Source organism: Cheilinus undulatus, linkage group 14, assembly GCF_018320785.1.
Source record: "Cheilinus undulatus linkage group 14, ASM1832078v1, whole genome shotgun sequence".
NCBI classification, from domain to species: domain Eukaryota; kingdom Metazoa; phylum Chordata; class Actinopteri; order Labriformes; family Labridae; genus Cheilinus; species Cheilinus undulatus.
The window spans coordinates 9,165,712-9,191,504 of record NC_054878.1 but is presented as its reverse complement, the minus strand read 5'-3'; the positions used below and the strand labels follow the sequence as shown (position 1 = coordinate 9,191,504).

Sequence of the window (25,793 nt, the reverse complement as noted above, 5' to 3'; positions counted from 1 at the left end):
TCATTTATAACTTATGAGCTCAAAATTTGATTATTAAGATTACCAAGATACTTGTAAAAGAGGGCTAAAACCATATTTTCCAGGAAGGTAGGGGCTTAAAAGGATAGCTCAAGCACCATCGCAGTCTAGGGTGAAGGTAAGGCACATTAGCCTGACATGCCAGATGGATGTGTTTCACACATCCATCTGGGAAAGCATCAATAGGAAAAGTTTGAGAAAAGGCAGAGGCTTTGAAAAAACTTGGAGTGTGATTGGATGATTGTCCTGTCTGTAACATCTCTACGGGCCAATCAGAGCAACAAAACACATGATGTAACCCACTGCTGTTCTTTGTTTTTCTTTTAATGAAGAAATGTTGTCAAGTTCTGATAAAACTGGCGCTTTAGCAGCATTCATTCTGGCCTCTTGCTCCTTGCTTGCTTGTTTACGTCACAACTCTGCCGTGCCTGAAAGCACTGCCCATCTGCTTGTCGCTGATAGGTCCTGTCACTTTCTAATCCGGCCCAAATGGTTCAGATGGGAACTTAATAAGATGGATTTGCCAGTGAAAAACAAGGCTATGGGCGTATCCATCTACTTTGCAAGGTTAAAGGCACATTCCCTACACTCACAATGAAGAGAACTTACGCTTGTGCATCAGGACTGATGCCAAGGAGTTTGCTGAGGGCCACACACAGGCGTTCATGTAGGTCATGATTAATCCTGCCACCAGCTTTAACTCTCTCTGCGTTCCTCTCCAGCAGATCCAGAACCAGCGGCCGTAGGTGTCGAGCAATCAGCAGCGTGTAGTCCTTCTCCAGCAGCAGCTGAGCTAAACACTCCAGAATACACTGCCTGTCCTGCTGGCTCCATATCTGAGAACAAACACAGTAATCCAAAGGTTGTTTTTACAGGTGTAAAATGAGATTGTCAACATTTTCTATACTTTGATAATTTTCCATTCTTGTTGTATCAAAATGAAACAAACTGTTATTTTGATGATCAACAGTACAGAAAAATATCCAAACCTGGATAATAAATCACCAACTGCCTGTAAACCCCACAGGTGCAGAATTACACTGGCAATGTTTTGGTACCAAAAACAAGCAACAGTTTATTTTCATATTATGGCTATTAAAAACAAACCTGACACACCAGATAGACAGTCTCACATATCCATGGCATGGGATCTATTTCACAACACTTTGGACAACTTCGTATACTATACTTCGTATAGTATAGGAATTTGCATCAAAACCATTTGAAAAACTGCGTTATTATCACAGAAAATATCGTTCAGGCAGCATACAACATATTTTTTGTTTACCAACACAAATTAGGAGAAGACACCTCTTTGTCTTCTCCGGGCGTAGCTGCGCTCGCTGTCCTTCGAAGACACGGCTATCAAGTGAAGTACACTTTAACAGCAGGCTAAATTAATAGGCCGAAAGCACATTAGCAGTGTAAATCAAATCAAACCAAAATACACGGACAGCCGTGCCCTCAAACATTGTGTCTAATCCTGCTAGTCAACAATAACTATCTAACAACGAAATCCACGTGGAAACCTGCGGTGCATTGATAATTTCACTCAAGGATCCGACCAACGGTTGTAATGATGCATTCAAGGTCAGCTCAGTAAATTACAATTACGTTCCTCCAGCACTCTAAGACAGATATCACAGATATAATCATGGCATTTTAAACGTTATTACTCCAGCTTTATTCATCTTATATATCACTTCTGTTAAAAATATTGTCCATTTACTTTCCCACAGACCACAGGAGAGTAGTCATTGTACTGATAGGGGTTCTGATTGATGAGGAGCTTCATGTGTAAATATGTATATCTGTTAATTTCTTTAATATCATTGGCACTTTTCTTTCTCATCAAAAGTATAAATAACAGATAATGTATTATTTTAAGCACTTGGTATTAAAAAAGTATAAAAGTATTGACATGTTTGACAACAAAGTACCTTTGTAAATGCACAGCTGATAAGGTTTTTCACGTTTAGTTTTAATATGTTAATATTTTAATGTTTATACAAACAAAAACTCTATACTGTACTGTGACACTCATTGAATTTGAGCTTTTCTACATAAAATTTGTGACTGAAATTGATTAAATTATTTCAAATGAGATTACATTTTGAACATCTTCAGCAAATTATGAAAATACTGATAACTGGGATACTATAGTCCCGATAGAAATTTTGATGTTGTTACATCTTTATGTCCAAGTTTAAGAATGAGATGTAATATAAAAACTAATATAGATTTTTTTTTTTTTTTTTTTTTTTTTAATCTCTGATCAGTGTTGCCCCTGAACTTAACATCCAAAACTACTACAGTTTTTTTCTTTTTCCATTAGTAAGTACTGGATTAGTGTACATTAATATATGAATTTAATATTATCTTCAAAATGCCAGTTTTAGATTATGGAGACACTAAACAAGGGTGATTCTGTCTTGAAACCATAGAATATCATTTTTGGTGAAGTGGGTGGAACTACAGGTGGAACTGGTGAGGAGAGGGGAAATCCTTGCTCCTCTCCAGTTCCACTCACTTTGCCAAGAAATTTTTAGACAGTGCTCTCACTAATGGTTAAAAATATCACCAAGGATCATTATTATTTTTCTATAACCGATTATTGAAGCCCATAGTATTTAAGAGTATAAAACATTTTGACAACCTCATACATAAAAAATAATGTCAATATTTTGGACTATTTAGGCAATGTGTATGGGTTTGTCCAATTCTTTTTTGGTCTTTCAGTGATTAAGAATGAAAAAATACACAATATTTGGTGTCTAGGACTTCTGCTTTTGTTGCAGTGGTATCATATAAGTTTCTATATCATTTAATTCTAACTAAAACCATATCAAAGTTTGGAATTCCTGTGTTGTTACAACAATTAGTTACTACTTTAAATAAAACTGTGACATGTATATCATATTGTTATTAAGTCAAAAAATTTGAAGATATGATTTTGGTTCTATTTTGCCAAGCCCTATTACTCCATAAACTGTCCCTCGTTCTCTAAATAAAGAAACCAGCACAGTATTCTGTTTACTCATAAAGAACTCACTCTTTAACTCCTTCCTTACCTGGCTTCTCTCTGGTCTACAAACATTTCAAACCAAACATTTAAATTTAAAAAAACTGGACAACTTTAAAACACAGAGGTTTAGGACTGAATGGGAAAAAAGTTTTTGATGTTGCTGCACCCACCATGTGGAACAATTACAGATAACAGCAGAGCTTAACTCTCTGGTATTCTACAGTGTTTATAAAAAGCTAGAGCCTCAATTAAAGAAGAAAGTAAATCCAACTTTATAAACAATGCAAACATTAAAAAAGACAGGAGTTTGAAACTATTCATACTTTACAAGTAAGAATTTGTGTTTATATGTTGATATTTTTTCTGTTTACTTTGATTTCTGCAAGGGAGAGTTAACTCTCTCCTGTGACAGTTTCTGGTTAACAGTATTTCTGAAAGTTGTACATTTTTTGGATTCTATAAGTGAATAAAATAACATTGTAATTCATAACACGCAGCATTGAAAAAGTATCCATGTAACAAAAAATAGCAACCTTGTTCCAGAGAATCTAACAGCAGTGTCAAAGATATTAAAGAAATAAACAGATTTTATGTTTTAAACACAAAGCACGATGAGTAAAAATGAAAAACAACAACAACCAGCTCTGAGCTCTGCTTGACTCAGCCCTCTCTGGTGTTCTTAAGATATAAAAGGTTTGTAATTAATGGTATTTAAATGAGTCTGAAATATTAGTGTGTTAGATATCTTCAAAAATCCAATATTGTGCCTCTGTAATGATACCATTAAAAATTAAATAACATTTATACATTTTTCAATATTAAAGCAACAAAATAAAAACGTCCAAGGTACCCAATCTAAAATACTTTATTGCATTAAATAACAAAAAGTGGCTTTTATAACGTTTTAGTTCCAAAGCATTGCCAATATTTTGCCATATGGAGAATGTATAGGAGTTTAGGTACAAGGTTTGTTTCAGTCCTCTCTTTTGCACCTGTATTTTGAAAAAGATATAGTTTTCTTAAAGCTTTGAGACATTTCAGTACAACTGATAATCAAAATAACAGAGATTGTATCGTTTTAGAGCACAAGGTTTAGAAAAGCACTGAACATAATGACAGCCTTCATTGGGATACAACTTTACACCTCTAATTGGTCATTGATATCAAGTCTAGATATATACCTGAACTTCTTGAACATTTTCTCGTCCTGATGTTTAAGATATCATGAGAGAAGCTAAAGTGACATAAAAAATCACCAATTTATTCAGTGAGTTCTGACATGTGAAGGAAATGTGACAGAGTGCACAACGCAGGACACGATAGGAAGGCAAAGCATGGAAATAAAACCCCACAAAGGCATTTCTATACTATGTATAAAGTATAAATTAAAATTTCTTACCTGTTTGGACAGATACTGGCTCAGTTGGTTGTGACTTTTGTCAACATGTCTTGATATTGTGCCCAGTGAGGACAGGCTCAGTTCTAAATTTTCCATCGTTTCATTTGTCACCTCTGAAGGAGCGATCTACAGCACAAACAAGCTAACGCAGTCTATTTAACAAGCAGACTCATTTAATGTTATCAAAACAGACTGTTTTGGGTTCATCACGAGCTTGTGTGTCTGATGTTGTATCACACACGTTCCCGTCAGAGATGTTAAAAATCCTGTCCACATGTGAGTGAAGGCGCATATCCTTCCGGGTCACTTTTGGATTTCCCTTGTCGCGCTGTCATGACGTCATGTACAGCGACGCAGATCCCGTAGAGTCGGTGAAAGCAACTCCCCTGCAAGTGCCGCAACTTTCTCTCGAGAAAAGTGAAATATCTGTCGCGATTAGGTGACTTTTTGATATCAGTTGGACGTGGAAGGATGTGAGGAACCGGAGAATACCTTTAGCAGTGGTACATTTCGTCTCCTTTTTTGGTTCAAACGACGTTTTTAGTGTAAATTGTCTTCCGGGGAGGCATTGACAGACCGCGGGAAAATGTCGTTACTACCTGTGAGCAGAAGTCTTGGCGCGACATTACAGTTGTAAACAACAGGAGGACACACAACCAAGTAAGGACGTTAATATTTATTGACCTACATTCGCTACGACGTTCTTTCTTGCTTAAATGATTTGAATTAGCAACCTTGCCTTAACAATGTGGTACTTTATCATTAGTAGGGCAACGAGAACGTCACTTTTGTTCATGTACTGCTCGGTGGATGCTTAGATTTCTAAAATGTAAGTTACCACTCGTTATAAAGCGATAAAGTTTTTGTTTTTTTAGGTATCTATAACATTAAATTACTGTAATTGTAAAACTTTAAATATAAGTTACAATTTAAAGTTAAATATACCAAGAAGGGAAAAAATACTGTCTAAACTGTACAGTAATGCTGGCAACAGTGGTTGCTTATATTTTGGGTTATTAAAACAAGATATTACACAGTATTGTGTTCTTAAGACTTTAAATTTTAAGGCCATGGTATCGAAACGGCTATAATTTGCCTTCACTTGTATTGTATTGAAGTAAAGCACAATGGTGGCTGGACAAACCTTCTGGCAGCAGTTGACATCAAGTCAACGTTTTTTAACCTCCCAGGGTAGTTTTATAAACCTAGGTTCAGCTAGATGTTGGTTATTTTATTGATACATGGCATTAGAAATGCTGAAATTGCATTAAAATACATATCTGTTGTCATATTAGTAACTTAAAGCGGTCATTGGAGTAAGAGAGAGTGAAAGAGTGCGGTTTTAAGTACATACAGTGTTGGGCAATGGAGACTGCTGACAGTCTGAGTTGTTAAAACTAGAAATTACACAGTAATAAGTTCTGAAGACTCACATTTTTGATCCTGTGGTATTGAAACAGGTATGATTTTATCTTCATTTGTGATTTTATATCCAGCCAGCAGTTTTGAACTGCCCAGATCAGTTCTATAAACATCATCCTGTCAGATTTCTGTTATTTTGTTGGTATGAGTATTAAAATACTGAAACTGAAGGAAAAAAACACACATCTACTGTCAATTTTTAACCAAAAGTGACCAAGAGAGAGAGAGGGAAAGCACAGTCTAATCTGAATTAAAATATTGGCAACAAATATAACTTACATCTTGGGTAAATAAAATTGAGAAATTATATGGTATTAAGACCTGCGTTTCTGATGCCATGATATCAAAACATGTCTAACTTTATCTTCATTTGCAATTTACATCCAACTTAGGTTTTCTTAACCACCCAGAGCAGTTTAATAAGCATCAATCCAGGTCAATCTCTGATATTTTATTGATAAATAGAATTAGAGATACTAAAATTGATGGAAAAACACATATCTACTAGGAGTGGGGAAAAAAATCGATACTGCATAGTATCGCAATATTTGGTCTCATGATACATTGTCTCGTCCACCAAGTATCAATTTTTTTCCAGTTAATTGCTAATATGAACTGAAGTCTTTGATAATGGAAAAATAAAACTAATTGTTTGGAAAATTGTTTTTCCTGTGAAATGAAGAGAGGTGATGGTCATAGAGCAGGAGAAGGGTTGTACAACATATATGGCACCATCAGGGGAAGGACATGAGAAATGCAAGCAGGGCGAGAATGAGATGGACATGACACGAGGTTTGTAAGAAGTGCTGCATGTGAATAAAATATTGCAGATAAATGTCAAACATGAGGGCAAGACTAATGCTAAATCAGCTAAACAGTTGCAAAAATGGTATCGAACGTAATATATTGCAATATGGTATCCCAATACGCACTGTATTACAAAATGTTTAACCCTTTAAATCCCAGTGCGTCGCCGATGACGCGCTGTTGAAGCACACTGTGCATGACCATAATTGCATGACTGTTTGTGTTATTGGAAAAATTCAAACAGTTTCTGAAAGCTGAGAAACTGTGCTTCACAGCCAGCATGTGGTGATTACTGTATTTCCCCTTTTCTCACTAAGATTCTAGCATGAAGTTCCCCCGTTTTTTGTGTTTTTCATTTTAAACTGTTAAAACACTCTTAACATGCAGTAAAATGTGTTTTATCCATGTTAATTATTTTTCCAGTTATGATTGTAAGGGTTTTCTCCATTTTTTAAACTTATTCAGCCAGGAGCTCCTCGTTTTAGCTATCTACACTCTCATCTACAAACCAGAAGTCCCAACATGAAGTAAAATGTAAATAACTGCCATATATTGAAAGTTCTAAGTATTGTGGAAAAATGGGCAAAAGCACATACTCACAGGACATTTTCTGGGCCTTTTATGGTTAAAATAAGAAAAGAGTCCAGAAACTCAGGTTTTAAAGGGTTAAAATCACAATAATATCTAATTGTGACTCAGGTATCCTGATAATATCGTATCTTGGGGCCACTAGTGATTCCCACCCCTAATATCTACAGTGAGATTTTAACCATAAAGGTAGAGAGAGAGAGCATTGGCCAGACTAAAATAAAAATACCATAGAGATTGCTTGCAGTTTGGGCAGTCAAATGAGGAAACTACCCAGCATTATGATCTTAAAACTTGATTTATGATGCTATGGTGTTGTAACAGGTATTATTAGAGCTTCACCAGCAAGTTATATCACCATTTTTTAACCATCTAAGAGCAGTTTAGTAAACATTGATCCAGTGAGATATATGTTATTTTGTTGGTTTTATGTGAAAATACTGAAACTGAAGAGAAAAAAAAAAGCTGCTGTTACATTTTTAACCAAAAGCAATTATGAGAGAAAACATTTGTAGTTATGGATAAAATGTGGCACTGTATAAAGTGAGTGGATTGCTTAACATTTCTGGTGGATTTCAACCTCAGCTCACATCATAAAATGTCATAGTTAAGTGATGTAAAAGCAACATTAGCCCAGCCAGAACAGCAACATTTAGGGTACAACTAAGGGGTATCCACTACTTCATTAAAGTGCCTCTCTGTCTATCTCAGTATGTGAAAGGCTTTGTCTTTGGCAGCCCTTGATCTTTGACCAGTTGAGAACAAAAAGGTGATGCTAGCCCAGCATTTTCATGCTAACAACACAGTGAACCTCATTAGTAATCTACAGGCAGTCACACCTACAGCAGACCTATTCAAATGACTGCGGGTGACAGATCTGACACAGGTGATCCCTAGGCCAGTGGTTCTCAGCTGGTCTGCTTCCAAGACCCACTACAGCTATGTAATGAGAAACTGGGACCCACAGTTTTGGTATTTTTCAGTCAATCAAAAAACAAATAGTAGAAAGTACAATAGAAAGTACAAAACACAGACAGTACTGGGGGGGGGGGGGGGGGTGTCAATATTTGTAAAAAGTCTCCCATTGAAGAAATGTTACTTTATTATCAATAATTGATGTCAAATTTTATGTAACAGCTTTAAAAAAAACAAACCAAAAAAATGGAATGGCTTTAGTGTAATGAAGTGTCAAGCGTCAGAGCCGTCAGGGGGCTTTAGTAGAGGCAAAGCCAGTCATGTTGAATGAAAAGGTGTACACAATGGAAAGGTTACACATCAAGGGCAAGGTATCCAGGAAGCATTTCAAAGAAAACACCTGAAATGTTGCAAATAAATGTCCCTCTTTTTAGAAAGTTGGACAGTGTGTGGGTGTTTTCTAGACTGTCAACATATTCTAATTACAATATTTACACTAAAATGTAAACGTCTAGGTTGTTGGCATTTTACTGTTTTCAAATTTAGCCCTTGTAAATCTACTGATAGACCTTGTCTACAGTACAGTAACCTAAAGGATATTAAAGAGCTGTGTAATGACAGGAATTTGAAGAAACAGTTGAAATCTAAAGCAGTATTTTGGGATGTTTGAAAACATTTTAGGAAGATTGTCAAAGTGACCACCTTATGTCAAATAAATTATGTTTTTATTCAATCAGAAAAGCTAAACTGCATTCATACATTACATCACACAATTATAGGTAGTTTTTATTAATTTTTCAGTAATGCTTATAGAAAACAGAAATACATGGAAAAAAATAAAGTTAAAAAATGCAAATATACATAGTTTTGTCATGCATTAATGAGACTTTGATACATTCAGTTTAAAGAGAGGCAAACAGGCAAGAGTTTGGTGGGTCAGATGTTCCAAGCTTGAGTCAATCCTAACTTTGAGCTTTGTTGAAAAACAAAATGCTACTTTTAAAGATAGAGAGAGTGTCTGCCACCCAGAGCCAATTGTTAGATGATACTGAGGGAGTAAAGCCTGGTAACTAAAGGCTTTATCTCCTGTACTACTTTTGGAGATTGAAGCTACCACACTGAAAGTATAAACAGTACGATTACTAACAAATCTGTATTGTGAGCCAGAATGTCTATTTAAACTGTTGGACCTCAACATAATTTGGGATGTTTTAGCTGTTTATAAGATATGAAAGTTATTCAGCATTGCAATTTCATGGAGTTTGGTTGTGTACTATCCCCAACATTGTATATGAATCCTTAAGGTGGGCCGGGAGAGGTGATTTGCAATAGTTGATAAAAATCAGAGATATTTCAAATCAAACCATGTTTTAAATGGTCATAAAATACTTTATTACATTTTATTTTTAAAGTCTCAGAATTTAAAAAACACAGCCAGAAGTTTTTATTCATGTCACCTTTTTATTATTTATTTTGTCTGATGTATGCAACCAGTGTCACGGTTTAACTGGTGTTGGACTAACTGATGGCACTCATTAAATGTTCTACTTTGCCGCTCACTTTCCAATTTAATAACGTTTTGGTCTTGAGAGACAATAAGCCTTCTTGGGAATAGTTTGCTGGGCAGCAAAGTACGTTTACAGAGATGAATATTAGAAAATAAATGTAGGCTAAGTGACTTTGCAGATTAGGAGTGGTGCATTAATTGAACTTTGTGACCCACAAACACTTTCAGAGTAGTGCTAATGTATTTGAAAGCAAATCATTTGCAATGAAATCCCCTGTTTTTGTGACAAAAATATCAAAAGATGGATGGTGAACATTTAAGTCTCATTTTAGGGTTGTGAAAGGATTTTGGTAGATCCAAGAAGATTTGCAGGTCTCAGATTGGGTCACAGTATAATGAAGTTTATGAATGGCTGACCTAGGTTATTTTAGTTTTTACCACTTTGTCAGTTTCAGGATTACGTGTTTAGAACTATGCAGTCTTTGTTACTTTATTCATAGATAGTATTCCCTAAAAGCCCGTAGATAATCACTAATATTTCTAACCAAAAGCTGTTGTGGGATAAAATGAGGAAGCACTTAACATTCTAGTACTGAAAGGTGCCAAACTTTTGTGCAAATTAGGGAGTGTGCAAGAGTTTGCCTGCATTTTTAGACACTAAAAACTTGAAACTGTCCAATTTTGATTGCCTAAAACTTACATTTGGGTTGATATCAAAATGGGTGTAGATATTAGTTTTAGGGCTAAACGATTTGGGGAAAATAATCTAATTGTGATGTTTTTTTTTTGTTTGTTTGTTTGTTTTTTACCAATATTGCAATTGCAATTTGGTATGCGATTGTCTCTTAAGTTCCTCATCTCATGTATTTTCCAACAAAAACAAGCAATAATTCATTCTATACTATAACCAACACAATATTATGTAGATTAAACTAGGGCTGAACAATTGTGAAAAAATATCCAATTGTGATGATTTTGTCTCATTTTGCAAATTGGACATGAACTGTTGTATTAAAGGGAATAATCATTTTTATATAATTCTCATATCTAACAAGAAAAACATACAAAAATGAAGAAAATATGAATTCTTTTGTACACTATTCTAAAAATATGCCACTAGAATGATTGCATGATATTTAATGTATGACATGTCTTCTGTTAAAAGGTTTCAAACTGGTATTTTGACACAAATTACAGGTTAAGGAAAATATTTTATCTTCTACGATTTGAAAATTGCAGCGGGCCATATTTCGATTTAATCTAATTTGTGATTTATTGCCCAGCCCTAGTCGGTTGATTAATGCCAGTTTCCTACTGAAAATAAAAGATATTGTATTGTGACACAAAATAGTTGAACCCCTTTGGATTTTTTTTGTCATTTTGGAGTCAGTTATGGATTTAATATGCACAAACAAAAAGTTAACTCCTGTTAAATTTGCTCTGGATTATTCTAACTGTAAATAGCATTTCCCTTTCTTTTAGGAACTCCTTCACAAACAGACCCACACCAGTGCTGGAAAATGGAGGACATTGACACCAGTGATGTTTGTGATAGTGAGTATGAAAATTTAACCTGGAGTTGATGGTCATCTGCCAGGCCTGTTACATCTGCTGTTGGCAAAAAATGTGGAATGAAATGGAATCTACAGCCACTTTTTTTCTGTTGTGTCCAGTCAGTTTAAAGCTGGCATCCAGTTCACCTAACAGCTGATTATTCTATTATGCAGAAAAAATACATCTGTTGGACTAACTCTGATCTTTTTTCATAGTTAAACATGAGAGAAAATGTTGGGAAAGTGAGCATCTTAAACATCTATACCAGTAATGTTGGTGGCAATCAGGGATCTGTTATTTTAAACATCGGTGCTAGCGTTTTTTTTTTAATCAGTGAAACTTTAGATTATATGCTTTAAAGAAAATATGCATACATAATGGAAAATGAACAGATCCTCTTCAGTATCCTTACACATCACATGGATCACATCACATTCTTTTCATCTCTCTACAGTTAAAACTTATTTTAACAAGGTAGACCCACCCTTAATTTTATTTCCAGCTATATGACTGTAAAGGAGACCATTATTTACTAAATGAACATCATAACTCGCCAAGGAAGACCTGAAGCTATAAACTGAGACAATAAGCTCAAGAGGAAAATGTTTACTGAGGGACTAAATCATTTTTTGAATAAAGTTAGACTTTTCTGGGCTCTAAACTCTAACTGACAACATTTTTTGTAGCTTTTAGACCTGGTGTCAGTGAAGAGTCTGTGGACATCTATGATGGCCTGGATCTCAGCACAGGCATCAATGGAGGTAAAATCTTTTTTTGTTCATTTTTGTCTGCTGCAGTGTGCTTTCATTACTAATAACTGTACAGGCTTATGAAATATTACAGCACATTTTCCTTTGTTTATCACTGTGCTCTGAAAAGGCGGACTTATTGTCTTATTTATTATGTTACAGAGGGGTCAGCTCCAAATGTGGCCCGTATAGAGTCGATGGATTTGTACGAAGAAATTGTGACAGAGGAGCAGCAGGCCAGAGAGGCTACGTACACTGAGGTGAGGAATAAAGATCTCACGTTTTGTCTCCCTCTATTATCCTGTTAAAAGACATGTCAGTGGAAGGTTTGATTTGAGATAAATAGATGACTCTTTTTTCTTTATCCCAGACTTGTTGCACACTAGATATGGGAGAAAAAAGTGAATTGTTGTCAATTTTTTCAATACAAGGACACTTGCTACTGTGCTATATTTATGACCAGTAGCACTGAAATTACCAAAGTTACAAAAGACACAGATTTCTTATTATAACAAGATGTTTTTTGTCTAAGGTACCTCAAATATTTCCAACATTTTTCAGAGCTGGAGAAAGCTTGTTTACGCTGTGATTGATCACTGACAGCACGCCTCTGTGTGACAGTTTTTATCATTATTTTGATAGTGAGCCCCCTAGCAGCAATTTGTGACACTCTGTGTGTTTTAAATGGAACATCAGATCACCACAACCACATATCCAACTAATAGACAGAATGTGGATTTTATTGCCTAAATGTTTAGTGTGTAAAATGATGGTATGAAGTGAATTCTTGCTACAGCTGGATTTCCTAACCAACAGTTGTGTACCAGTAATAAGAGGTTGAACCTTTAGTTCAGTATCTAGTTTTGCTTCATTTAGTTTGATTGATCAACTGGCAAAACCTCAAAGGATGCTTTCATCTAGCAGACTACCTCATAATCCCTTTGTTTCTCTCTCTGTTTGTTTTCAGCTGATGACCAGATTCCAGGCAGCTCAGAATCAAATTAAAGAGCTGCGCAGGAGATTGGAGCAAGTGGAACTGCAGGTTTGTTTCCTTTCTTAAGCTTCTGAATACAACTTGCATCACTTTTTAAATGAATTACATAAGATATCTTGTTTTTCAAATATTGTATTATATTTACGGAACAATTCACCAGGTAATTTCCTTCATGTGTTGAGTATTAAAGAAAAAATATGCCTTCTCTGTCTCTCTAAATAGAACACGGGGCTGAACACAGAGAACTATCGTCTCAAAAAGAACATCTCTGCACTTTTACAAACAGCAAGACAGGAAGTGACAAGGAAAGATGCTGAAATCCAGAGATTAAATCAGTTGTAAGTGTGCTTTTCCTTATGAATAAAGTGTTCACTGTTTCAGCATGATTGATTAGGGGTCAATCTGCAGTCGGTCTACTGCCAAGGAAGGGCGGGTGTCCTGCTAAACCAGGCTACTGGAACAGTTTGAAATTTTATGTTCTAATGTGTTATTTCAGTCTGAGATGATTCAAATTTACCTGTTGAGGTACCTGTTGATGTGATACAGAACACATGCTTGATATTCTGTTTGATTTATATAGTAATAAAGATTTTTAAAAATGAGGACACATTTTCAGATTGCAAGCCAAATAAGCCATCACAAGGGAATAGCTTAGACTCTGTCCACCTACTTTGAATGAATGGAGTGCCGAGTCAAACCAAGTCGAGCTGAGCCGGGCTATGTAATGGAAAAGCTCCCTAGAGAGCCAGAATTTGCCAATTGTGAATAGAGTGAAGGATCAGAAAGGAGAGTAACATTTATTCCCTGTAGTCCCTGTTCTCTTTCGATTTGATTTGTGATTTTTTTTTTCTTCTCCCTCTAATTCCTAGAAGCTTTTAGTGTTCTTTTGTTACAAATTTGCACTATGGTTTCTTAAAGATTTAAAAAAGATACAGTTCTGGAAGAACTAAGTTGTAGAAAAAAAATCTCAGAATTCTGCGATTCCTATTTCCATCAGAGTTTGATTTGTGCTAAAGGTACACAAGGCTGAGAGAAACGTCTTTGAATCTACTTTTCCTAAATAAAACAAAAAATGCCCCTTAACAAGAGTAATGGGAAACTCTTATTCAACCCCCTGTGGACAGTGTTGTAAATGACAAGAAAAGTTTTTCAAAGTTAAATAACTTTGAACCATAAATCCTCTGCACTTGTTGTTTTTTTCTTTGAAAGCCCTCTGTTGTGCCATTCCAATGATGCTATCCAAGCCTTTAAAGCTCTGATTGAATGTTTTCTAGCAAGCCTGGAACTTGGCTGACTTTTCCAGGGTCTAAAAAAGGTTAAATCCACACCAGTAGCTCCAATAATGGATGTCTTTTTATCCATTTATAATCCATTTTTTCGATCCTTCCTGTAGCTAGCAGGGTTAGCCTGTTGCCATATTGTTGGTTTGTATCCCAGAATGCATTGTGACGGGCTGTGACAACCAACGGCAGGCTGTTCCAATGTCATGTTTTGCTGCACAGCGCATGTGCACAGACTTAGAAACTGGAGGAGAGAGCTTGAATGACTCATATTGTAGAGAAAAAGACACAGAGAGGCTGTGATGTGTCCCTCTGTGTCTCTGCAGACAGGAGCTGCTTTGAATAATCACTCTAACTCCTAAAAGCTTGACTGTGCACCACAGGGTTGTTGTTTTATAAGCTTTTTAAGACAAGTCCAGGTAAGACACAACTGTTAAAACTAGCTTAGGCCTCAGAGAGTTACTGCATACAAATACTTTATAATGTGTTAAAATAGCAGCTCCATGTAAGAGTTGTAAATGGAGTTGGCATGTATGCAAGGACTGCTGTCGTCTGCTGTTGAACAAACGGTTAAATCAATATTTGATGAGTAATTCATTGCCAAAACTTTTTTTTTCTGCAGGTCAGGAAGGGGTTACAACCACCGCCATCATCATCATCAGTCTCACAGTAATAATCTACAGGACCACACTTCATCTAGTCGGACCTCCATGGGCAGCTCCAGTAGGCCTCCTCTTCCTCCCCCTCCTCCTCCTATGAAGCAATCCTCAAAGCATCCCACTCAGCCTCCCTGTCCTCCACCGCCACCTCCTCCGCCTCGACCACCTTCACCTTCCTGTCTTCCTCCACCTCTCCCACCTCTCCCACCTTCACCTCCACAGGAGATCAAATCTACATCCAGGAGGGAACCTCCTCCACCTTCATTAAAGGAAAGCTCTACCTCTCAGTCCAGCGGCTCTAGCCTCGAGACACGAGCTTTAAAAGCCTCCTCTCATGTTCACTCAAAAAGTTCTTCAAGAGGAGATTCTGATGCACCAGAAAAATCCAGCAACTGTCCTTCAACTCGACATGGAGAGTCAGACAAACACAAGTCCAAGCACAGAGAAGAAAAACCTGAATCTACAAGTAGAAGACATAGAAGTGCTACTGATTCAAACAAAGACTGTCATGTTCCTGAAAAAAGCAGGTCTCACAAAGACACAGAGCGAAGATATGAATCCAGATCTGGTAAAGGCAGAAACTTTGTGAATACTGAGGGGCACCACAGGTCAGAGAGGGCCAAAAGCCCTCCACCAGACATTTCACACAGCGAGAAGTTAAGAACACAAGAACAGAGACGGCACAAAGCTAAAACATCTACGTCAGACTCTGAACATAGCATCAAAGAAAGCTGTGGCAGAGATCATAGAAAAAACAAGGGCCATGACAAATATATCAAACGATCAGACTCAAAGGAATGGAAAAAGTCCTCTTCAAATCAACCCGCTGAACACAGCAGAGATTCTTCAAAAGAAAGGGAAGGCCATAGACTGTCAAAGAGTGATAAAAGGTGGGAGAAAAAACACAGGGAAGAAGAATCAAACAGTCGGCATAAGAGGAAATATTCGTCAGAAAAAAGCAGGGAATCTGAGAAATCAAAAGAACCAGATCAACATAAAGCTGCTAGTAAGGAACGGCAAGAGAAGACACAAGAGGCTTTTAAGACAGCATCTGATCAGCCTTCAATGAGTGGGAAGATCTCAGTGGATGAAAACAGTCCAAACAGGAAATTGTGCTTCATGGAAACATTGAATTTAACCCTTTCACCCATCAAGAAGCCAGTATTACCTTTAGAAGACCCTACACCAATAGACCAAGTGGCTGTGAGCACATCAGAAGATGAACAGCCTAATGTTGAAGAAATGTGTGTGATCGATGAAGTCAACAGCAGTGAGTTAGAAGCAGAGCAGTCTGCAGAAAATCCTAAAACATCACGTAGCACTGAAGAGACAAACAAGAGACATAGTGTAGGAGGAGAGGCCCAAGAAACCGACAAAAACAGAAGTGAAACTGACAAGCAACTTGAAAATAATTCAGTCCAAACTACCTCAGTTCAACAAAAACCATCTGATACTGCAGAGACTAAGAAGACCGTGCATTCGACAGAAGACAGCAGTTCTGTTAAAGTGGCTGACACTTCAAAAAAGGAAAAAACTAACACTTTATCAGACAGCACAAGAGACGATTGTCAAGGTTTGGAGGCCAAAAATTGCCTCAGTGACATGTCTGGAAAGAACTCTTTCCAAAAAGTCAAGCAAAGACATAGTAAAGATAAATCTGGAGCTGTAACAGATCCCACTGTGCTTAATCCAAGAGTAGAATTGAACTCTAGGACTTCTAAAAATGCAGCAAAGAAAAGCCCCTCAGATGAGTCAGTAAAAGAATCTGCTGCACCCTCAAGAAAAGGTCCTGTAGCTGAAGATGTTCCTGACAAAACTCATGCTAAAAGTCAGACAACTTCACCCACTATCCTACCTCAAGATCATCAGCACAAACCTCTTCCCCCTATGTCCAGTCCCATACACAGTAAAGAAGCCTGTAATGTGCAAGAAAGTCCTAAAGATGCCAATGCTGTATCCAGTTCAATAAACCTGGAATCTCTTCCAAAAGAAGGGCTGAGTCTCCCTGAGGCTATTGAAATGTTAACACAAGCAACTGAAGATAGCAACGATAAATGTAAAAACACAGCTGAGCCCAGTTCATCTACTGGTTGTATTGCAGTGTCTAAAGTCAGCAGTACAACAGAGGAGACAGCCCAGCTGGAAAAGTACAAGAATCTCTCTGTGACGCCTATAAAGCACTTCAATCCTGGAAGGAGTCATGAGAATAACATAGAGCCTTCCAGCTCTGTGCCTTTTCTTCACGATGAGGACTCAATGATGCGCACATTCAGCAACTTGAAGAGGATCCCTGATGCCATCAGCCCTCTGAGGAGCCCGATACGGGTCAGCAAGAGAAGTCAGGTCCATGTGCATGGCAAGCCGGGTCATGTCAAGAGCCTTCAGAAAGGTAAGGATAGAAACATTTATGCAGTAATATTTTTGTATTCACAGCATGGCTGATCAGAGGCTTTTATCTAGGTAAAAATGATCTAGGTTTAGTGTTTGAATTTTATGTATGATGTTAGCCAGATCAATCTTATCCCAGTTTTTCCATTACAAACTGAGTAGCAGGGTTTTTCTGAGTCTGTGTTAATTTTGGCAGCTTTTCTAAATTTCTTCTCAGTCTCAGGCTAGCTGGTATGTGTTACAGATGCAGCAACAATCATAAAACAAGGAAAACAATTACAAAGAAATCCTGGCTGGGATAAACAGTTGTATTTATGTTTATGAGTGGTGAAAGCAGTATGACCCAGCTGGTGACGCTTCCTGGTCTGCTCGCTCGCGTTGGTTGTTGTGGGTTCTCCGTCTGAGGCAGTAATACCTAGAATCACAAATATCAAACAAGTTTGATGTTTCCAATAGTGTTGACTACACACATAGCACATAGCGAGAGAATCATTCCACAGACCATTTAGTTGTGTTTGGGTGTTGTTTGTTGTACAGTGATCTCTGCTGGGGTTCTGTGGGGGGGGGGGGTTGCTGTGTTTTTAGGCGGATAACGAGAAATGGCGCTGGATCTGCAGCTTTGAGCAGTCATTAAACTTTGAAAAGGAAGAGGTTGAACTCACACAGTGTTTGTTATGCCACAAGATGACACCAAGATAATGGCGGCAGTAACACAACACATCACTAACGACAGTGTTGTTGAAAAGCCAGGATTTAAAAAAAATCTCATAAAGACGCTTAACCCAGAATACGTGATTTGCCTGGGCGCGAGCATTTTGCTGAAAACTCCCTGCCAGAGTCTTACATGTCAGAGAGAAGATGGCCCAGCAGCGGAAAAATGTGATCCACATGTCCACAACTACGGGGCCTTATCTCAGCCTAACAGTTCAAAACACTGACAACGAGTAGTTAAAATGTTCCTGCCTCCAGACAAGCTTTTCCCCCCATGATCACATGGGAGAGCATCTTGAACAAGGCCTAAACATGCCCCCATGTTATGAACTTGTCAGAAACTGGACCAGCGTCCATCAGCACAGATAATGGACTAATATAATCACAGCGGTGAGCCTGAATGCTGGACTAGACTGCAGGGTTTTGGCCACTGGCTGCATGCAGGATTGGTGAGTTTTGTGCAGGTTTGCTTCACCAAAATAATCATTTTATAAACAGCAATAGTAAACATAACACAGAAAACATTTCAGGACTTTCCATACACTGTAAAATCCTGAGTATTTCATGATTTATGTATTTTTGATCTATTAGTGAAATATTAAATGAAACCCTTTTCAAAAAAAAAATAAACTGCTAAATTTGACTTCATATTTTTTTATTTTTATCACCAAACTAGTGTCATCTGGGGCCAAATTAAATACAGCTGCTGAGAGGCCATTTCAAAATAGCGCGATATATATCGTGTATCGGGATATCAAATTTAGGCCATAAAACCCAGCCCTTTATTATAGAGGTGTACCTTTACCGGTAAACCTGGTTGGACATCTATTCTCATGATGTTCTTGCCAGTAAGTAAAGATAATATATTTTTTACAACTCCTCAGTTACTACTCAGTACTTGAAGTAAAATTCAAATTAGATATGTTTACTTTTCTTGAGTAGATTTATAGACCAGTACTTAAATTTTAACTAGAGCACGTGTACTTTCACTTGAGTACCACAGTCGTGTACTTTTTTCACCCCAGCCCAATAATTGGCTATTCCTTTCAGCTGCCAGTTGCTGGTTGGTGATCGAAATAGTTGTTGGTTGTGTCTCTATGCTAAGCCTGTGCATCTGAGCATTTCTAGTCTGAATAAGAGAAGAATCTTTGATGGTGCAAAATTAGATGGAGGCAGTTGCCTTCAGGTTTTGAATGCAGGAGTGTATTTTGTGTGGTGTCGAAGTGTATTATCTGGAAAAATAGTCCTGTCTTCAATTTTAGCTGCCAAATTTGGATGTGTTGGGTAAAACCCTTCAATATTAAAATTGTCATTTAGCCTTGGCTTCACAAAGGCCATACACATTTAATCATGTTGATGTGTTGAAATTACTAAACGATATCAAAAAGGGATCATGTAATCGTTAGGTATTACATGCACAAAAACTTGATTGCCCCATGGATGATTCACTTTTTTCTCTTGCTTTCTTCTCTACAGAGTTCTCCAGCCCGCCTGCTGACACAAACTCAAAGAAGTTGGACGTAAACAAAGAAAACAAATATCCTGGTCCTCCTACAAACCATGACATGTCAAATTCATTGGACAAAGGGTCTGACGTGCCTTCAAGTCTCTCCGACACGGACTTAGAGGAAGGAGAAATCATAAGTGAGAGTGATGAGACTGCAGCAGATTCTCCTGCTCCTGCAAATAAGAGGGCAAAGTTGGTTCGACCAGTCAGAAATAAACAAAGTCCCAAGTCTGTCTTACCCAGGACATCGGAGGAGAGGCGTGTTGCATCACAAGAAATCACTGAAAAAGCTGGCTCATCTATAAGGAGTCCAAAAAGTCGATTTAAAACAGTTTGTCCCGCAGCAACAAAAGCATCTTTCACCTCCATAGATGAAGTCATGGGAACTTTTAAGCTAGTCCGCGCTGAGATCCGGAAAAAGTACATGAAGCTTCATAAAACCTTTCCCAAGAAGAGCTTCCATGGCATGATGCATAATTTCCAGGAGTCCTTTTTAAGTTTTGTTGATGGTGCCAATTTTGTCTTAGTTTGCAACCAGGAAAAAGAGCTTAAGTCACAACTGAGGAAGCTGATCACATCTGTGTTTAGCAAAGTATCGAATAATGGTATTGTGAAACGCATCTTTGAGCAGCAAGCAGTCGATCTCAAGCAGAAGTTATGGGACTTTGTGGACGGCCAAGTGGACTACTTATTCAAGGACATATATGTGACGCTAAAGAGTCTATGCAAAACAGCAAGAGCTCAGATCGAGGACAAAAAGCCCAGTGGAAATGAGAAAGTATTGACGCAGGCTCCAGTGAAGAAGCCCCAAATTCAAGAAAAAGACACACAACCTGCTTCGGCCAGCCTGAATCATAACAAGCCTCGTACTGTTGCGCCCTACAAAACAGGCCTTGGAAGCAGAGGTAAAGATATCAGAATCATACAAGGTGAAAAAGACGACAATGCTGACCCACAGCCAACAAGTACGGAACCTGTGGTCAACTTCATCCCTCCCAAAAATGTTCCTTCAACTCCAGACAAACATAACATATCCTCTTTGCTTGTCTCTCAGAATGGTTCTTTACTCGATAAAACAGACTTTGAGTTACTCACAGAGCAGCAAGCGTCCAGTTTAACATTTAACTTGGTGAGAGACTCTCAAATGGGGGAAATTTTCAAATGTCTCCTGCAAGGGTCTGACTTACTAGAATCCAGTGGCATCACCGGAGAAAACACCACCTGGTCCCTCAGTACCCCAAGGAAAGACGGCGATAGACTCCTCAGCATCACAACCCCAACCAAGTTTGACTCTCCATCTAGACTGCTTTCTCCACTGAAGTTCGATACGCCCTCCAAGCTTGTCACTACATGGTCCAGCATTTCACCTCGCAAGATGTCGTCTCCCCGATCCAGAGATCAGCAGCAGCTGAATCCAGCTTTGTTCGACGAGAGTTGCTTGTTAGAAGTTCCATCAGAGAATAAAGCAGCGGAAAAGTCCGGTTCTGCTTCACAGAGGTCTTATTCAATTCTGGCTGAAGATCTCGCCGTCTCACTCACCATCCCATCACCTCTCAAGTCCGACAGCCATCTCAGCTTCCTGCAGCAGCCAAGAGTACACGTCATGTCCACTCCTGACAGCGTCATCAGCGCCCACATAAGTGAAGACGCTTTGATGGACGAAGAAGATGCTAGCGAACAGGAGATACACCTGGCCTTAGACACCGACATCTCCAGCTGTAGCTCCAGCAGCAGCGTGCCATCTGAACCACTTGCCATGCCATTCGTGTTCAAGCCCGACCTGCCCATGCAGGCACTGGTAATGGAGAGGTCCAATGATCATTTTATTTTGAAGATCCGTCAGGCGGCAGCAGGAGCAGATGTCACGCTCACTGCTGATGATAGCTTAAGTCAGACTCTAACAGAGGATGATCGACAACATGGGGATGACACGGCAGCTTGTGCTGAAGATGTTTTGTCAGACAAATCCAAGACAGACACTCCATCAAATGCTGAACCATCACAAACCAACCCTCCTGAGAACTCTGAGGTCTCTCAGGTCACCACAAGGGAAGATATCCAGCTAAGTCCAGAAGAGAGTGCAGCGCCGACAAAGGATCCATCTCCTAGAAAGAACGATTCTTCACCGAAACAAAACACATTAAAGGATGGTGTAACTGAGGACTCGCAGAAACATACAGAGTCTCTAAAAGTTCTGCCTCCTCCAGATAACAGTTTGCAAAATGTTGATGAAACTTCCAATCGAGTGTCTGGTCAGACCAGCATAGAGGGCATCACAAACACTGCTGAGGAAAGTAAAACACAAACAAGACACGATGGAGAACAGGGCATTACAACTCCGCAAAGTCCACCTCAAGCTTCCCTGTCAGAAAACAGTACACATCATCTGACTGAAAGCTCAGAAACAAATCAAAGCAGCCAGTCGCTGGCGTCCTATGAAACCAACTCAGAAAGAGAGGAAACAGAGGCGTCAGAGTCAGAGAGGAGTCTCACTATTGCAGAGGACATGAGCAGCTCACCAGAGAAAGAAAGACGGGATCATGGAAAAAACAGGAAGCGGAAGAAGCACCAGGAGAAATCCAAAGCCAAGAAGTCAAGAAAGGAGGAGGACAGTGCTGAAGAAAGAGCGTCGAACCACATGAAAGACAGGAGTGGGTCTCAGTCCTCTCCGACATCTCTGTCCCCAAACAGTCTGTCTGCAAAGAACGTCATCAGGAAGAAGGGCGAGGTGGTGATGTCCTGGACCAGGTAAAGAGTCAGGTCTTTATAATAATAGCCTACTACACATGGTTATCAGATAATTAATATATATTAGGTAGGGATCCATCAATGTTGAGGGATACATCAATTGCTTGAAAACATATCAAATCCACTGTCTCTATGCAATGTTTTGCTATTGAATTCCTACTACAAACCTGTTTGATGCTTTCCACCCAGCTGTCGGTCATCCTGAGATTTCAAATGATACTTGCAATTAATAGGCAATTGCTAACAGCTAGATCTGAGATTAAGAGGATGATGAAGCCAGAATGAGCAGGGCCCAAGCACCGCGGTGGTGTCACAGTGGTTCATCATCATCCGAGGATGGCTTTTAGTTTTGTTTAAGTAGCAACCATTGCACCAAACTTTAAAATACCTGCTAAAGCCAAAGACACGAAACATTGCTTACTGCAGCAAAGCTATTTAATTAATCGACTCAAAACGTAGCGTCATCAGCTCTAGATGAACCCTCAGACATATAGCTCAGTTGTGGTGGAAGGGTAAAAACCCTGCCGCGTTGGGCTGGTGTGCCAAATGAACCCAAGTAGAGCTGAGCTGTTCAGTGAAATGGAAAAGCTCCACATGGCCTGACTTTATTTGAATTTTATGGTAATTTTTTCCCCAAAATAATAGTTTATATGGTTGCATTACAGGATTTTAAAAATTGGAAATACATGATTGTATTTTTTTCTTTATTTTTCTGCCTCCAGAGATGAGGATCGAGCCATTCTGGTTGAACTGAAGACAAAAGGACCTTCACGTGAGACTTTCTCTGTTCTGTCAGAGAGACTTCATAAACCAGCCAGCCAGGTTTGTACATGTTTCATCATTTGTGTTTTTTTAATGTCTTTACAGGGTCAAATTAAGAATCATATGGTAACAAATATTTTCTTTTTTCAGATTGCTCACAGATTCAACCAACTCATGAAGCTTTTTAAGAAGCAGGAGAAGTTGGACACTTGATGAGTCAGACTGTGCAGTGCTTTGTGCCATTTGGTAGTTCTTAAAATGGGACATTTCCACACACCTACTGCTGCTCTGGAAGATGTGAAAGCAGGGTCGGAGGATCGACATAAACTCTTCTCGCTTTGATCGTGAGGCCTGCGTACTCTCATCTTCATGCAGGCTAATGGGAAAAGGACAGTGCTTTTATACAAGCTGTTTTTGAAAGAATGTCATTGAACCAGTCACTGTCTAGATACTGAACTGTACTGTTTTATAGTATAAGAAGAAAGTAAACTACTACTTCAACACAAACTCCTCAGTATAACTGCACAGTAAATATGAATGTCTTATTTTTAAGGATGGAGATCCTATTTTTTTTTCTTTTTTATCCCCTTATAACAATCCAAGGCCTTATCAACACTGCTAATAGTTATTTCTTAATGGAAGTTTAGTTGGCCGTGGATATAACCACTCTGTTCTTACAGATCTGGTATGTGTTTTTTATAATGCTAAGAAAACAAATTTCTCTTCCAAACTGTGTTTTTGTTCAAATTTCTCACGAAAACCTGTCAACATGGATTACAACATTGGACTAGTGGTTTTTTAACTCAAGCATGGCACAAACTAAAAGATTTTTTTAAATCTTAACCAATTTTTAAAAATTTGAGAGGCCCAACATATGTAGACAAATCATGACAGATTTAACAGACTTGTTCTTACAGTGTGTGGTGTGCAACGGGATGGCTGACACAGCACACCACACACCAGCAGATTCATTCGCCAACAACTTAAGTCCATAGTTTCAAAGCTCTCATGCAATCAAATGTGACTAGCATTAAGCTACCAGCCACTTCCATTGTGGTAGCAATTTGAGTCCATACCTCTCCTTGTCAATTTTACTGTACACGTGTAAACACTTGTGTTTTTGTAGCAAATCAGCAAGCTGCTCCTCCATTTCTGTTTGACTTTAGGCTTCACGTTTACTTTTGTTACCATGGCTGTGTTTGTTGTGCTTCCTCCCCTGGACATCTAACATCCTGATGCACTGTTGCTCCATACCATGCAACAGTCCTGCTCATGCATACTCAACTGTCCTCAGTATTTTTTCACAACAGGATCTCTGATCCCAAATATTGAATAGGTTTATTATCTGAAGCTGGAGTGGCTCCAATCACTTCTGAGCAAAGGGAAAAGATCACTTTTAACACACTTCACACCACAGTAAAATCAGTCAAAATAATCTCTAGAACCATTTGATAACGTGGCCTTTGCTGACTTTGGTTGGAAAGGAGGTAATCAGGCAAAAATTGGCAAAATTATCTTGTAGTGAGTGCCAGGCTAAACACGAGCAAGGGGATCTTTGCAAGGCTGCTTTGAGTGAAGGAGGATGACTGACCCATGAGAGCAGCAGACAGCTTTACAGAGTTTTAAACACCCTAGTTTATGATGCATTTTAGTTTAATTCGATGCCCAACACACGTGTTTAATACTTATTGGCTAAGAATAGTCATAATTCAGTCTCCTTAGTGTGCTCTGCAGAATCTCCATTTGAAGGACCATCTAGCCCTAGCATTTCACCCCATCCCTCCATACCTATAGATGTGAATAGTGGTAGAGTTAAGTAGGAGGGGCAAGGGATGAATAGGTATTGAGCCTTGATTTAGATGACTCGACTTGAATTCTCACCAACGGACCTACAAGACTTGACAGAGGTATCGATAAGCTCAAACATTATTATTTGTGAGTTTTGAAAAATGCTGAACTTGGCCCTAATGGAACCCTGTTTCGATCTCCATCCCTGGTTTTGTTGCTAATACACTTTCTGGTTTTAGAATCCACAACCCACACTACTTCAGTATGTTATCAACTGATCTCTGGTCTTCACTAAAGCATCGTCCTCATGCAGCATTTTTCTCTTCTCTGCAGATATGAAACATCGCAAAAATAATTCAAGTTCATACTGGTCCTATACTCATGTATTTTCTCATACGAGGTGGCGTAAACTGCCTTCAGACTGTGATAAATCCAGGTTACGGAGCATATTTGTCTAAAATGTTAGTCTCTAAAATTGTTGGAGGCTCAAAGAGAACAATTTTAAGCATTAGCTCTCAAGTTAAGCCATATGTCTGAAAGGTTGGGCTATTTTAGTAAAATTTTGTATGTGATATTTGGGATATTATTTTAATGGATGTACTTGTGTTTAGGGGAAGTGCTTAATACGTTTGAAGGTTGTTATAATAATTACATGTCTGATTCATGTACAGGATATCTGTTAATGCAACAAAGCATTTTATCTGTTGCCTAAAACTGGCTTTTTTGTTCAACTTAACCTAAAGCTTAAAAACAGTATGGAACACAAATGATGTGAATATTGTGCAAATAAAGTTTTATTTATTTATTTTGGGGCCTGTTTAATTGACAGTGTGATGTAGTTTGTGTAGAATAATATGGGGAAATTGGGCGAATAAAATCGATGTCAGTTGGTACCAGTGGGAGATAATGTCTGGGGTAGCGCTCTGTACTGTATCAGCATGACACAAATGTGAATGAAGTGGGCCACAATGT

The 25,793-nt window shown here is 38.4% G+C and overlaps 2 protein-coding genes across 4 annotated transcripts in view; one reads left to right on the top strand and one right to left on the bottom strand.

The window, feature by feature from the left end:
- Positions 1–4,717, bottom strand: part of mdn1 (midasin AAA ATPase 1) — an 80,303-nt gene extending 75,586 nt beyond the window's left edge. For both annotated transcript variants that reach the window (XM_041804751.1, XM_041804752.1), the window contains exons 1-2: positions 4,443–4,717; positions 628–854 (exon numbers count right to left, since the gene is read on the bottom strand). In XM_041804751.1, coding sequence (XP_041660685.1) covers positions 628–854; positions 4,443–4,538 — 323 coding nt within the window. In that variant the 5' untranslated portion in view covers positions 4,539–4,717. The remainder of the gene's footprint in view (positions 1–627; positions 855–4,442) is intronic.
- Positions 4,718–4,815: 98 nt separating this feature from the next.
- On the top strand, positions 4,816–25,575 carry casp8ap2 (caspase 8 associated protein 2). Of its 2 annotated transcripts, XM_041805329.1 has the most exons (11): positions 4,816–5,102; positions 6,547–6,656; positions 11,164–11,235; positions 11,922–11,996; positions 12,147–12,244; positions 12,952–13,026; positions 13,201–13,316; positions 14,881–17,306; positions 19,493–22,271; positions 22,994–23,093; positions 23,184–25,575. In XM_041805329.1, the coding sequence occupies exons 2-11, from the start codon at positions 6,554–6,556 to the stop codon at positions 23,244–23,246; spliced, it is 5,907 nt and encodes a 1,968-aa protein (XP_041661263.1). In that variant the 5' UTR covers positions 4,816–5,102; positions 6,547–6,553; the 3' UTR covers positions 23,247–25,575. The 2 variants fall into 2 exon arrangements, with proteins under 2 accessions (XP_041661263.1, XP_041661264.1); XM_041805330.1 differs by lacking the exon at positions 6,547–6,656.
- Positions 25,576–25,793: the final 218 nt, after the last annotated feature.